Source organism: Saimiri boliviensis, chromosome 2, assembly GCF_048565385.1.
Source record: "Saimiri boliviensis isolate mSaiBol1 chromosome 2, mSaiBol1.pri, whole genome shotgun sequence".
In the NCBI taxonomy this organism is placed as follows: domain Eukaryota; kingdom Metazoa; phylum Chordata; class Mammalia; order Primates; family Cebidae; genus Saimiri; species Saimiri boliviensis.
Genome location: NC_133450.1, coordinates 234,796,515 through 234,810,523, shown reverse-complemented (window position 1 = coordinate 234,810,523; position 14,009 = coordinate 234,796,515). Strand labels below are relative to the sequence as shown.

At 48.4% G+C, this 14,009-nt stretch overlaps 1 protein-coding gene across 8 annotated transcripts in view; it reads left to right on the top strand.

The window, feature by feature from the left end:
- The window catches only part of SYK (spleen associated tyrosine kinase), an 82,523-nt gene that overhangs the window by 27,883 nt on the left and 40,631 nt on the right, over window positions 1-14,009 (top strand). For all 8 annotated transcript variants that reach the window (XM_039475209.2, XM_074395533.1, XM_074395532.1 and 5 more), the window contains 2 exons: window positions 6,333-6,790; window positions 7,890-8,050. In XM_039475209.2, the coding sequence (XP_039331143.1) occupies window positions 6,374-6,790; window positions 7,890-8,050 (578 nt within the window). In that variant the 5' untranslated portion in view covers window positions 6,333-6,373. The remainder of the gene's footprint in view (window positions 1-6,332; window positions 6,791-7,889; window positions 8,051-14,009) is intronic.

Genomic DNA, 14,009 nt, shown 5'->3' with positions numbered 1-14,009 from the left:
CTCTGCATGAGCAGTTCATCTCTCAGGTAAATTGCGTATTGCAGTAAAGTGATCTTTAATAAGTGATCTCTTGTGGTTCTCAAGTATTTTTCATGTTTAGTGCAATACCGTACAACTTGAATGACACCATGGGTTTCATATGAAGGGTCACAGTGAGGCTGGAAGTGCTCCCGAGGAGTCACGACATTATAAGAAGCAGCTGAATTGTTTGATGAGGATTGTAGATGGAAATCTGTAGCCATGGTTGCCTGACATTTCAGATAGATGTGGCATCTTATAAACAGATGACAATAAATTTATGGTATTGATAAATACAGTACGGTATTATAAATATTTATTCTATTCCTTATGATTTGTTTAATGACATTTTTCTCTAGCTTACTTTACTAAAAGAATATAGTATATGATACATATAACATGCAAAATTATTTATGTTATGGGTAAGCCTTCTGGTAAATAGATTATTAGTTGTTTGGGGGGAGTCAAAAGTTATATATGGATTTTTATCACATGTGGGGGGTCAATGTCCCACATTATTCAAGGGTCAACTGTATATTCATTGTGGAAACTCTAAAATGCAGAGAGCAACATGTTTCCATTGAGCAGGCTTTTGCCAGCCTCTGGTCAAACCCCGAAGCATGAACAAGGCAGTAAAATCTCCAGACCTTTGGAGTTCACATTTTAGGGCAAGGGCAGGTTTGTGTTGAAACGATGAAGGTAAGAGATGCTTTTGAGGGGTTAGCTATGAGTGGGAGCTCCCGAGGTAGGTGGAAGCAGCACCTGAGTTTGGATCATCATGATGCAGCTCTCTGAGGGGTGACATTGAGCTGAGTACAGGCCTGAGAAGGAAGAAGGAGGCAGGAGAGGCCTCGACCCGGAGGCGGAAACACAGTGAGGTGGAGATAGAGAGCAACGTGAGGCTGCAGCGCTCAGGCCTGGCCGAGGAGAGCCTTGTGGGCCAGGGAGGAAGGTTTGGAATGCGATGTGGATGGAGAGGCTCCTTGTGAGCCTCACTCCACCTTCGGGGTAGGGAATGGTCAGGAAGGACCACGTGAGATTTCCATCACCTGAGAGATGGCGGTGGCTCCCATCAGGACAGCGTCAGTGGCTATGAGGAGACACACCGGCTTGGGAATATATTTTAAAGAAAAGCTGCTGAGAGGACCCTGGAGGGCAGCTCATCTAACCTGATTTGCAGTTCTTTATCCCTGTGGCTGCATCAGATACATTCAGCCCCTGCACAAGCTCATGGTCTCCCTGCATCAGTGTGAGTGGCCGACGGTTCTGGTAGAAAATACGCTCCTTTCTGACTCGGTGAGAGAGAAGACTCCTGGAAGCCTCTAGGGCTTCATCCTCAGCAACTGCAGTGCTCCGTGTCATTTCCTCAATTAGCAGACTGAGGGAGGGATAGGTTTGCTGAGGGACTGGCGTGAGGAGTCAACAGCCTCGTCTGGAGTATGTGGAGGTCAAGTTGTCTGTTACACATCCAAGGGGGGACGTAAGCAGACGTGCAGACCAGGAGCTCAGTGGAGAGGAGTACAATACCTGTTAACCAACAGATATTTTTGATGACTTATCCTGCACCAGGAGCTGTTCCAGGCATGGTGATGTGGCAGTGAACAAGGTCATCTCATTCTTGCCTCCTAGAGCTGGCCCTCCGGTGGGAAGAGTAAGATAACACTCAAATTCAGTACTGAATCATGATTTAAAGGGCTTCCGCCTCGTGGAGATGTGCTGTGGAGGAAAAGTAGGCATGGAAGGGAGGTATGGAGCCTAGGACATCACAAAAGGTCATTTCATGAAAAATCAAAAACAAAAAAACACTTTCTACTACTAAGTGGACATTTACCTTGTGTCACCAACAAGTCTCAAAAGAGCAAGGGATTTGCAGTGCTTTGAGGAGCTCACCTGACACCTGAGGACCCTCCTTGCTGAAACGCCACCTGCACAGGTGTGCACTGAGGTGCCAGACCCAGCAGGCTGAGGGGTGCAGGTGGAGTTCAGGAGGAGCTGAGGGCCCTAGTTTGTTGCTCATTTTTGTGCTTTGGAATGAAGTAGTTTCACATGTGGAAAAAAAATAAGTGGATTGTTGAATTAACAAAAACGGGGGCAAATTCTCAACACTGTTGAGATGAAAATGGTCCCAGGGAATGCTAAAGAGAATTTGAGCCATGGGCTATTCCTGTAGTCAGAGTGAAGGGTTGTGAGCTGCAAAAGCAGCAGTTGGAAAGGCTGAGTCCGTGTGTGCCGGAGGAATGCATACAGGTGAAAGTCGCCGGCTCCGTCTCTGTCTCAGGTGGTGGGGGCGGCAGAGATGCCACAGCTGTGGCTGAGACAATGGCTGAGTGAACAGTGAGACTGGATTTTCCATACTGACTGAGTGCTGATATCTGAAAAGTGGAGCTGAGAACAGCAGCCTGGGTCACTGTGGGCAGTGGCTGGAGATGGCCATCTCCTGCCAAGGGGGCCTGTGAAAGAGGAGGTTGGAGACCAGAACAAGGCCCCAGGTCAGTGCCGGTGGGTGCCCGTCCCGAGAAGGTATGCACAGCGGCAGACATTGTTTATTCCCCCAATTGAATAGCCCAAAAACGTCCCATAAACTGTCCTTGCAGTGAACCACTGATTCTGCCCAAACCGTCACCACCAACACAGCCAGGTCAGCTCCAGCACAGGAAGTCACATGGCCAGAAAAGGGCCATCAGCCACATCAGTGCTGACACTGAGAGCAGTGCATTCTTCTGCCACCTGCTTGGGAATGTCTCTGCAATGCACCATCAAAGCCACACAGAGTGTCCCCGGCATGTGGCTGGAGGCTGCTGCAGGCCTGCAGTTGCTCCCCGAGACCTGGCCACGGCCTGTCTCACTTCCTTTCCATTCACTTCAACATGGGATTCATGCCCGAGTGCCAGCAGCCATGTACTTATTAGGGACAAGCCAATGAATTTTAAAAATCGTAGCTATGTTAAGATTTATATAAATTAAAAAGTATTTGCTCACATTTTATTTAAAATTTTGTTCCTACAAAATTGCTATCTCAGTGGGAGCTGATGGTGCAGTCTGCTATTCTGCAACTACATGGAAAGTAACCTGGGCCCTGCAGAGGGGACACGAGCATCAGGGCCAGGTACATAATGAGAGGGGTCTTTGAGCTGGATCTGCAAGGATGACAGAGGTGGCCGGGGGAAGAGCTGCGTTCCCCAGTGGAAGGCATGTGTGGTGAGGACGGGAAGGGCCAGCCACAGCATCCTGGTGCAGTCCAGCGTGGTCTGTGGACTGGGCATGTTGGAAGAGGCAGGGAGGGCTGAGGTGTGCTTTGAGGGAGGACTGGGCAGCTGGAGAGGGAGGTGTTAGGAAGCAGGAGGCAGAAGGTGAGGGGTGAAGGGCAACAGTGGAAGGGACAGGGTTAGCCCAGGCAGGGGTCATGGATATAGGCAGTAAGGAGCATGCACCAAGGGCACTTGGAAGATGAACTCCAGCGAATGCAAGGCCTGCAGAGGACTCCTGGGTTCCCAGCTGGAGCATCACCCGGGCAGGGAAGGCAGAGGAGATAGAAAGCCCGGTCTCGGATGGTGTCAGAGGCCAGCATCTGCATCGTCGGGGTTGCAGGAACAGCAGTTCCCCAGGCCCTGGGTGTGTCAGAGCCCCCAGACCATGTGGAAGTCTGAGATGGGCTGGGCTGCAGGGAAACGGTGGAGATGAGTTTGGAGGCCTGAGAAGACCCACTGCAGGAAAAGGGTGGAATGGGGGAAAGGCAGGCTGAGGGCCGTGGCTGACCTGCAACAAAAGCACTGTAGAAAGTTTAGCCCGAGGGGAAAGCAGTCGGAAGAGAAGTGTTTCTTTTAAGAGACTCCCAGAGCACCGTTTCCAGAGATGTCTTTTTGTTACCAGCATTCTTAGACTCAAAAGTAAATGTGGATATACTTTTAAAAACAAAAAGACCTGCTAAGAGATGAATTTTTGGAAACTTGTTGGACAAAGAAAAGAAATTGATAGTCAACTGCAATGAGAGGTAAGCCAGGAAATGATGATTAATATCCTCAAATTATAAGAAAAGCCACGCCTCATGAGGGGCTTGCCCAGGAGAACTGACGTGAGGATACCGTCTGGGGAAACCTCTGTTGCCTGTGTCAGGCTGACACTTTTACGTTTTGTAGCCCCTATAGGAGAGTGCAGATTGAGAAGAAACCGCTTCACATTGTTGTAGTGTGGGGTCTGTGGTGTGGTGCACTTCATGTGTGTGTTTTGTGTGTGTAGTGTATATGTAGTGTGTGTGTTGTGTATAGTATTGGTGTGTGTGTGTGTGTGGTGTAGTTTGTGGTGTGTGTGTGTAACGTGTGTGATGTGTAGTGTGCATGTAGTGATGTGTTTCCTGTGTGTTTTGTGTATGTCGTGTGTATATAGTGTTGTGTGTGTTATGTGTAGTGTATTGTTTGTGTAGTATGTATGTAGTTTGTGTATGGTGTGTGTAGTGGGTTGTGTGTAGTGTGTATGTAGTTTGTGTGTGTATGGTGTGTGTGCAGTGTATGGTGTGTGTAGTGTGTGTAGTGTGTATGTAGTTTGCATTTGGTGTGTGATGTCTGTAGTGTGTTGTGTGTGGTGTGTATGTAGTTTGTGTGTGATGTCTATAGTGTGTGGTGCGTATGTAGTGCATGTATGGTATATGTTCGTAGTATGTGCGGCATGCATGTAGTGTGTGTGTGTGGTATGGGGTGTGTGTGTGTAGTATGATGTGTGTAGTGTGCATGTAGTGGTGCGATAGGTTTCATGTGTTTTGTGTATACAATATGTATGTAGTGTATCCTGTGTTTTGTGTAGTGTATTTTGTGTGTGTGTGTGTGTGTGGTGTTTATGTAGTTTGTGTGCATGGTGTGTGTGTGATGTGCACCGTGTACCTGTAGCTCACAGTGTGTGTGTGTAGTCCGTGTGTGGTGTCTGTAGTGTGTGTGGCACACATGTTGTGTGCATGTGGTATAACGTGTGTGCGTGGTGTGTGTGTAGTGCATGTGTGGTATGTGTTCGTAGTGTGTGTGGCATGCATGTAGTATGTGTGTAGTGTGATGTGTATAGTGTGCATATAGTAGTGTGATGTGTTTCATATATGTTTTGTGTGTATAGTGTGTATGTAGTATAGCATGTATTGTGTGTAGTATATTTTGTGTGTGAGGTGTGTATGTATTTGTGTGGTGTGAGTGTGATGTGCACAATGTGCTTGTAGTTCATGGTATGTGTGTGTAGTGCATGTGTGGTGTGTGTCTGTAGTGTGCATGTGGTATAAGGTGTGTGTGTGTGGTGTGGGGTGTGTGTGTGTGTGTGTGTGGAGCATGAGGGGCATGTGTTTTGCTCCCTGGATAATTGGATGAAGTCATCTAGATAATTTCCCATTTATGACCAGCCCTTTAAGTTAAAATGTGCCTCGTTGGATACTTTTGGGGCTGGCAATATGTAGTATTCTCATTTATAACCATGACCGAGAGGAAACATTCTCCGTGTTAAATACACACTGGCCACCTTCCTTTTTGCTTCTGAGACGTATTTATTTACTGTGCTGAGATGTCCTCGTGGGCTGGGAACCGCCACTATCTCTTTAACCCGGGCCCTGCTGATGGGAAGTGGCGGTGCCCAGGAAGTGGTCTGGAGAAGCGGGGAGGGGACAGCCTGTGGGCCCCAGGCCCCGGGAGCTGGGAGGGTGTTACTCTTGTTGCTGTCACAGCCCTGGGCTGAAGGTGGGAAGACCGTGTGGTGACCACAAGTCGCAGTTCCGTGTGGGCCCTCAATGTGGCCTCACTTCACCTCTGGGGCTCAGCACCGGCGTGTGACTGACTGCTCCAGGCGGTGTCTCGCAGCCCCGGTGGGTGAGGCGGTGGTAGCGTCCTCCCTGGTACTGTCACTGTGATGAGGAGCGAGCCTTCTCTAGCTGCCTGGACTCGGGAGGAGCCGCTGGCTTGTGTTCAGGTCAATTCTGCCTCCTGTGTGCTGCTGGGACCCTGAGGGTGAGCCCGACAGTCCTGTTTTACCACTGTCCTTCTGTTTGCTTCTCTTAGTGGTGTGTGTATTTTTAGAATTCTTTGTCTCCCCACCAACCTCCCAAAAAAGAATTATTTAATTTGATCACTTTCATCAACTGCTCTGATTTTAGCTTATTTAGAGGGCGTGCTGGAAACTAAAATGATGGTGTGAGCAGAAAGACAACAGCGTGTTGGGAGGGCCACAGAGGAAAGTGCTTCTGTTCAGAGCCGGAAGGGTTTGCCTCCACTTTAAAAGCATGTGAGTGGTTTTAGCAAACGTTCCCTGCCACGTGGGTTCCTCACCAAAGTTCTCTCTGTCTTGCCCAGGTGGACACCTGCGCAGGTGTGCGCCCTCCGGCCCCTGAAGCATGGCCAGCAGCAGCATGGCTGACAGCGCCAACCACCTGCCCTTCTTCTTCGGCAACATCACCCGGGAGGAGGCAGAAGATTACCTGGTCCAGGGGGGCATGAGTGACGGACTCTATTTGCTGCGCCAGAGCCGCAACTACCTGGGCGGCTTTGCGCTGTCCGTGGCCCACGGGAGGAAGGCACATCACTACACCATCGAGCGGGAGCTGAACGGTACCTATGCCATCGCCGGTGGCAGGACCCACGCCAGTCCCGCTGACCTCTGCCACTACCACTCCCAGGAGTCCGATGGCCTGGTCTGCCTCCTCAAGAAGCCCTTCAACCGGCCCCAGGGCGTGCAGCCCAAGACTGGGCCCTTTGAGGACCTCAAGGAAAACCTCATCAGGGAATATGTGAAGCAGACGTGGAATCTGCAGGTGGGTCACAGCTGGTCCTACTACCTGGACGCAGGGGCCCTGTGGCCCCACACAGACTTCCCAGCTGCTGCAACACCTATACCTAAGTGCGCTGTGTGCCCAAACAACACAACCGTCTCCTTAGGCATCAACTTTGGCCAAAAAAATACCTCTCTCTAATACGAGCCTTTCCTCTTTCGCAGCCACAGTTGAGAGGGTGGGCCCCTTTGAGCTAGCAATGTGAGTTTCTCCACTGCAGGGAAACACGGTTACCCAGCACGTGGAGGGCCTTTTCGGAGAGGCATTGATAGATATTGATTGGTTTCTGTTTAGCTGGCAAGGTCCTACTGTACACATTGACAGGCACTGAATTTCATAGCTTCCTAATATCTCTTGCAGAACTTTCTGTGTCAACACCTATAGTAGCTGCATTGCCCATTCTTTGGCTGTCTGGTATCACTTGCTATGCACCACAGTTTACTTAACTAGTACCTATTGATGGACACATTTCCCGTTTATGAATAAACGCTGTTAATAACATTGCTCTAGACCTAACATATACGACACTTGTATGTAGCATCTGCAGGATAAAACTTTGAAAGAGTTGGCTTTACCACAGCAAAGGATATGTATGTTTGTTTGTTTTATTTTTTGAGACAGAGTCTGACTCTGTTGCCCAGGCTATGGTCCAGTGGCGCGATCTCAGCTCACAGCAACCTCTGCTTCCTGGGTTCAAGTAATTCTCCTGCCTCAGCCTCCTGAGTTGCTGGGATTACAGGCATGTGCCACTGTACCCGGCTAATTTTTGTATTTTTAGTAGAGACAGGGTTTCACCATGCTGGCCAGGCTGGTCTCAAACTCCTGACCTCAAGTGATCCACCCTCCTTGGCCTCCCAAAGTGCTGGGATTACAAGCGTGAGCCACTGTGCCCAGCCATATTATTTTTATTTATACACTTGAAAGTACTTAAGTAATGTGTAAAGGTCTTTCTGGTTTTATTTATTGAATGAATGAGTGAATGAGGTTTGATTCTGTTTTACCATGCTAGGACTTGAGACAGATTGGATCATTTTCAATTTTCCTCTGTATGGTTTACTCTGCTCTGCTCTCCACGTGGCAGGGTCAGGCTCTGGAGCAGGCCATCATCAGTCAGAAGCCTCAGCTGGAGAAGCTGATCGCCACCACAGCCCATGAAAAAATGCCTTGGTTCCACGGAAGAATCACTCGGGAAGAATCTGAGCAAGTTGTCTTGATAGGATCAAAGACAAACGGAAAGTTCCTGTGAGTATTCCACCTTCCCCTCTCCTCCTGCCACCAGGCCTATGTGGACAATTGGGAATAGTTTAGCTTCCCCATGACTGGCCTCACATGACCCTGGGAAGGGGCCATGCATTGTCATTGAACAACGTGCATGCTTGCCTGTTCTAAAGACACTTCTAACTGAAGCTATCACTTGTGACCCAGTCTTTATTTTGCGCAGTCTGTTCTAAATGAGCACTCTTTTGGGGCGCTGAGGGACATAATATGTAAAGAAGATGTAATTCAGCCCCATGTTCTCCTTTTAAAGGCAAATTATGGAATGCATAGCAAATCCTGTGGTTATCCAATTAAAACAAAAATAACTGCAGTTTGCTCAAACTACCCCCTTGATCTCAGACTTTACTTCTATTTTTACTTGAAACAAGGTGTCAGCAGGAAGGACGTTAAGGAAAATTTCCTGGGAGTAGCGTCTGTGAGTGGTGAGTGCAGGTCCGTGGGCTTCAGCCGTAGGCACACGATCATTAGCAGGTCTGTCTGAATCCTGGGTTCTGTTTGCTGTCCTCAGTGGTTCAATATAAATCTAATTGTAGAAGGTTCTGAGATACAGCCCAACTTGGGCAGTCAGTTGTCCAGAGAAGGTAAGGAACTGTCTTTGGGAGGTGTCAATCTTGTTTCCGGGAGTTGTTTTGGTCAAGGTGGCCCAGCGGGGCAGTTGTCCCTGGGGGAAATAATCCCCTGTGTGTGTCACCTCTCAGTGTCCCTACAGAGATGCTTGCCTTGGAAACAACCAGAAACAGCGATGCAGTCTCATGATCAGGCCGTCGATGAACCCCCACCTGACTTTGTAAACATTTCCCAGATTTAGAAGTGTTGTCTCTGCATGTCTATCCATTTAAAGATTCCTCAGACTTTACCATCAGACCTCGTATCTTAAAAATGATCTTAGCTGAGTGCTGTGGCATGCACCTGTAGTCCCAGCTACTCTGGAGGGGCGGACAAGAGGCTCGCTTGATCCTCACTATGATCTCACTATGGTTTGAGGCTGGCATGAGATCAGCTTGGGCAACATAGTGAGACCCTGTCTCAAAAAAAAAAAAAAAAAAGAAAAAGAAAAAGAAAGAAAAGGAACACGATACTCTTAAAAAGAAGAAGAAGAAAAAAGGAAGAGTGGCCCAGGTGGCCACGTGGCAGCGTGTAGAGTGATAGTTTTTCGTGGGGTGCAGCACCGGCCAGCGGCAGAATGCTGCGGGAGGGGAAGACATTTCCCCTCAGTGGTTGCACCTATGGCTAATTTGCCTGAGGTTTGGCTTCTACCATCTTCTCAGCAATAATTTCCAACATGAATGTCATGGGACTGTGCACACAGCATCTTGGGGTGTGAAGTCAGCCCAAAATAGCATAATCCTCACCATGAGACTAGCTGACTTCTTGCTGGCTAGGATGCCTGCTCATAGCCTCTTTGGCCACAAAGCCGTTTCTTTATTCAGAGTTACCTATTCCTGAAAACAGCAGTTTGTGCCCTTCATGGCCATGACTTCTGCTCATTCCTTCCTTTCCCGGGGACGTGTATAAACCCCATGCAGAAGGCAGGAAGGTGCAATGCTTGTTGGACGAACATGCCTTGTTCCCTGTCTGCCCTGTACAGACCGACATCTCATTTGTCCTCACAGCGCATGTCCGTGGACACTGGGGCTTATGGTTTATACAAGAGAGTCTCAAACTTGCTGTACTTCCTATTCAGCTGGCGTCAGAGCTAACCAGGCATGGGCCTGTGGGGAGAAGCCTGGGCTTCTGCAGTTCCGCCCGGCGGCCCCTCCTGAGCTGTTCTCTTGGCCTGGGTTCTTATTCCACCTTGCCTTGACGTTGCCCAGTTATCACTCTATATTTGCCAACCTCCCCGATGATAACTTCCAAGGCTTTCTCCCCTGCGTTGTCCACAGCGCACTCCCGCACCCTCCCGTACTCCCTCCACACCTGCAGGGCTCACCCGTGGACTGCCAGTGCATAGCACCCCACGCCCAGACCTGGCATCAGGCGGGGCATTAGTGAGAGGGAAGAGCAGAGCTAAGCCTGGGCAGCAAGAGCCAGCTTCAGAGTGCATGTTCCCATGACGGTTGCAGAACCTTAGGCTGTGGGGAAACTTTCCCCAGGCCTTGCTCCTCTGGGTCTGTGACTGTCTTGAGGATTCAGTGAAAATAGGCACCATGTGCACAGCACAGAGCATGTGATCATCATGTGTGTAGCTTTTCTTCCGTCTTCACTGCTCTTTCTCCATCATGAGCACCAGCGAAGTCTCCTTGTCAGGGTATCTTACGGTGTTTTTAACAGAGAAAATGTGAGGAAACACCCTGGAAATTTCACCTCTTGGCAAACTTTCATCTCCTACAGAACCTGGCTGGGGTTCTTAGCTGTTGCTGGCTGTGTAAACCTTCCTCTTTGAAGGGTAGTAGGCATGTTATACTGTGAGTGTTTGAATATGGTTGTGTATGCTTGTGTAGAGCATGGGGAGTTCGCCACTGTACTGAATACGGTGCAAATCTTCCCTGCTTCCAGCACGGGGCAGGGTCTGCATCCGTGAATACAATGTCTCCCAAGTGCAGGTTGCCTAGATATTGGTCCAGGTGTGTTTCTTTCATGGAAATAGAGCTAAAAGTCTCCAGGGAACTCTTGAAAACCCTCACTAGATCCTGTGGCTTCCCTCTCGGTGTGAGTGCATTAGCTCCTGATTCACTGCGGGAGTCTGTCCTATGCTCCCCTGTTGGGTCAGGCCAAAGTTGCAGGAAGTCCCAGACCCGGTTTTGAGTCATCCAAATCGGCCCTACTTGCAGAGAGTTTTACAAAATGTCCCTTATTTGCAATGAATAGCCACAGCACAGGGTCTTTGGAGTCAGAACTAGATTCCAGTCACTGCTGGATGTCCTCAGCGAGCTAGCTGCTCTTTTTTTCCCACTGTTCTTGGGCCCTCATTCAGAGTCTCCTAGAGAATGCACTCATGTCTACTTTCCGATCATCGTGTCAGCTTATCCATCCATGGACCAACATTACCGGAGTCTGTAGTTGCGTGAAACCCTCAGTGCCAGGCACCATTCTGGACTTCCGGAAGGGAGAATTCAATCAGCAAACACTTGTCCTCTTGGAGTCTGCATTGCAGTGAGAGAAAGGACAATGAACAGTGAGAAAGAACTGCATTTAAGTAGGGACAGAGAGCACACTGAGGGCGGGGTGCTGGGGCTTTTTTAATGCTGCGTGGGGAGGGAGGGAGGGTCTTGCTGCTAGGGAGACCATTGAGCAGAGGCCTGAAGGCAGCAAGAAACCATCCCCGCCCAGGGAATGGCACATTCACCTGCAGTGGCCTTGACCACACTTGGATGCATACACAGCATACACCAAATGTCCGGTCATCCATCTTCCTGTCCCTGCATCACAGCTGAACCATGATCTCTGCACGTGAGTCATTCTTCCGCAGGTGAGAAGGCCAGGCAGGTCCCTCTTATCCTTCCCTTCTGTTCTTCAGTCTGCAGGACCTGTGTTTATTTCCACTCAGTGGCTGTGAATATATAGAGTGAGAGTCGCCGTCTGATCATAAAAGGATTCACACTAGGCTTTTGCTTTTATGAAGTGACAGACTTAAATAAAGAATAACTATTTCACAGAGGGAGTTGGAAGTTTATTTCTGCATTGCAAGCCATAAACTAATCAAGAGGATTTTACTAGTTTGGTGGATAATATGGGTCAACAAAACCCCAGCAGTTACTCTTCACACTTTCAATATGAGTACCAATATGCCGTCTTCACCATTCAGATGCCGGCATTTCAGCCTGAATGTCACTTTACATGGAAAGCGGTATTGATAAGAATTGGATTAAAAGGTAGAAAAAAAAAAAAAAAGAACTCCTAAAACACATGCACCACCATGGCCATCACAAAATGCCTTTGCTCAAACAGCCCTTGAAAACACTGAGGGTAAGGCAGCCTATTTTGGGGGTCTAGATCCGATTATAAATCCTTGGTAACGCAGTTCAAAATGCAGATGATGAAAGCAGATTATGTCTGGGAGATACTGTTCAACTCGGATCCCAGTTTTCTCTCCTTGTGAACTACACGTGAATTCCACTTATGGTGTCAGCACACCTGAGCCAGAGGTCATTCACCACTTAATAGGGCTAAATTCCTAGTTTTCCAAACAAGAACTCAGGTGTGGAGGAGCTTGTCTAAGGTTGGAAGGCAAAACCAGGTCCCTGATGTTGTCTGAAGCTAGGCAGAAACAGCAGCCAGCAACCAAATCCATCTCCAGAGACTCCACGATCACGGGCCCCACCCTGTTCCCCATGCAAAGTATGGCGCTGGGGCGTGTCCATGTGAAATCTCAGAACACACAGGCATCCGTCAGCTTTTCCCTCTTGTGTCCTGACCACACAGCTCACTGACACCATTCAGGAGTGACTTTGAGGAAGTAGTTACAGGGCCTTTGCACATGTACTTGAAGAGTAACAAATATAAACAGAGGCTTTTTGCAGAGGGCTGCGCAGTGCCAGGCGGTGGCGGCCCCTCACAGCTGTCTGCAGCATTTGTAGAAGTGATGCTCATCACCTGGCCTTTGCCATAGCGGCCCTGCCCTATTCTGGGGTCTAGCTGGCCAGAAGCGAGCACTGGAAGGGGAGTCCTCCAGCTCACGTTTGGCGGGTGAGGGTCAGAGTGCTGCGTCATTGGTGATGTCAGGGACCAAGACAAGAGAGAGGGGCTGAGTGAGGAGAGAGATCCCCTGCCCCCAGAGGCCTTGTGTGACAACACAGTTTGCTATTTTGAGAAGTTAGTCACAGCTCTCTGTGAAAAATGTATTTGTTAGGAAAAAAAAAAACAAAGGCCAGGCTCAGTGGCTCACGCCTGTAATCCCAGCACTTTGGGAAGCTGAGGTGTGTGGATCACCGGAGGTCAGGAGTTCAAGATCGTCCTGGCCAACACGGCAAAACCTCTTCTCTACTAAAGATACCAAAGCTTAGATGGGCGTGGTGGTGGACACCGGTAATTCCAGCTACTTAGGAAGCTGAGACAGGAGAATCGCTTGAACTTGGCAGGCAGAGGTTGCAGTGAGTCAAGATCACACCATGGCACTCCAGCCTGGGCAACAAGAGTGAAACTTTGGAAAGAAAGAAAGAGAAAGAAAGAGGGCGGGGGGGAAGGAAGGAGGGAGGGAGGGAGGGAGGGAGGGAGGAAGGAAGAAAGGAAAGCTTACTTTCTAAAAATTATACGACCTTTCTCCAAAAGGGAAGGTCCAGTATTGAGGTGTCTGAAGCATATACAATCTGAAGACTCTTATTTTTGAAAAAAATGTAAATTAGGTATAAATAGAAGTAATTATTTATTAGACTAAGTATTTTTTAGACTAAGAAAAAATTCAATACATTAGAATTTTTAAAAGGCTGGTAAATACTACAAGCACACAACATTTAGAAAGATAATGTAATATTTTAATTAACTGCTTGGCCCGTCTCTATAACACCTTTTATTTTCTCCATGTTCTTGACTTCACTGTGTTTGACTGCATCTTAGCTCAACAATAACTTAGTAATATGTTTGTCTATATAGAAAAAAAAAGACCATTCGGTCCTTCCTCTAGGTTCACACTTCATTATTAGTAATGTCATGTTCATTTTTGGAGTCCTTGTCAAATTTGGGAGGGGAAGTTAAAGTAGAACAGAGTAATCTTCCCTGGCTGTGACTAAAATATCTTTTACAAACTGTACAAGAACCTAAGGCCGTGTAGTCACATTGCCAGCCTCCCTTGTCTGGAGGAGGCTAAGATCAGCCTGCCTCTGACCCTCGTCCACTTGGTTCACGCGGTGTGGTTTATTGCCATTGTGCTCAGTCAATTCTCCTGCACGCATCGTGCTGCTACACTGTAATGGGATGTGTCCTTCATTTCATCTTACAAATGCTCTTAGAATTGAAATGCTCTAAAAAGTTCATGTCAGGCAAAATT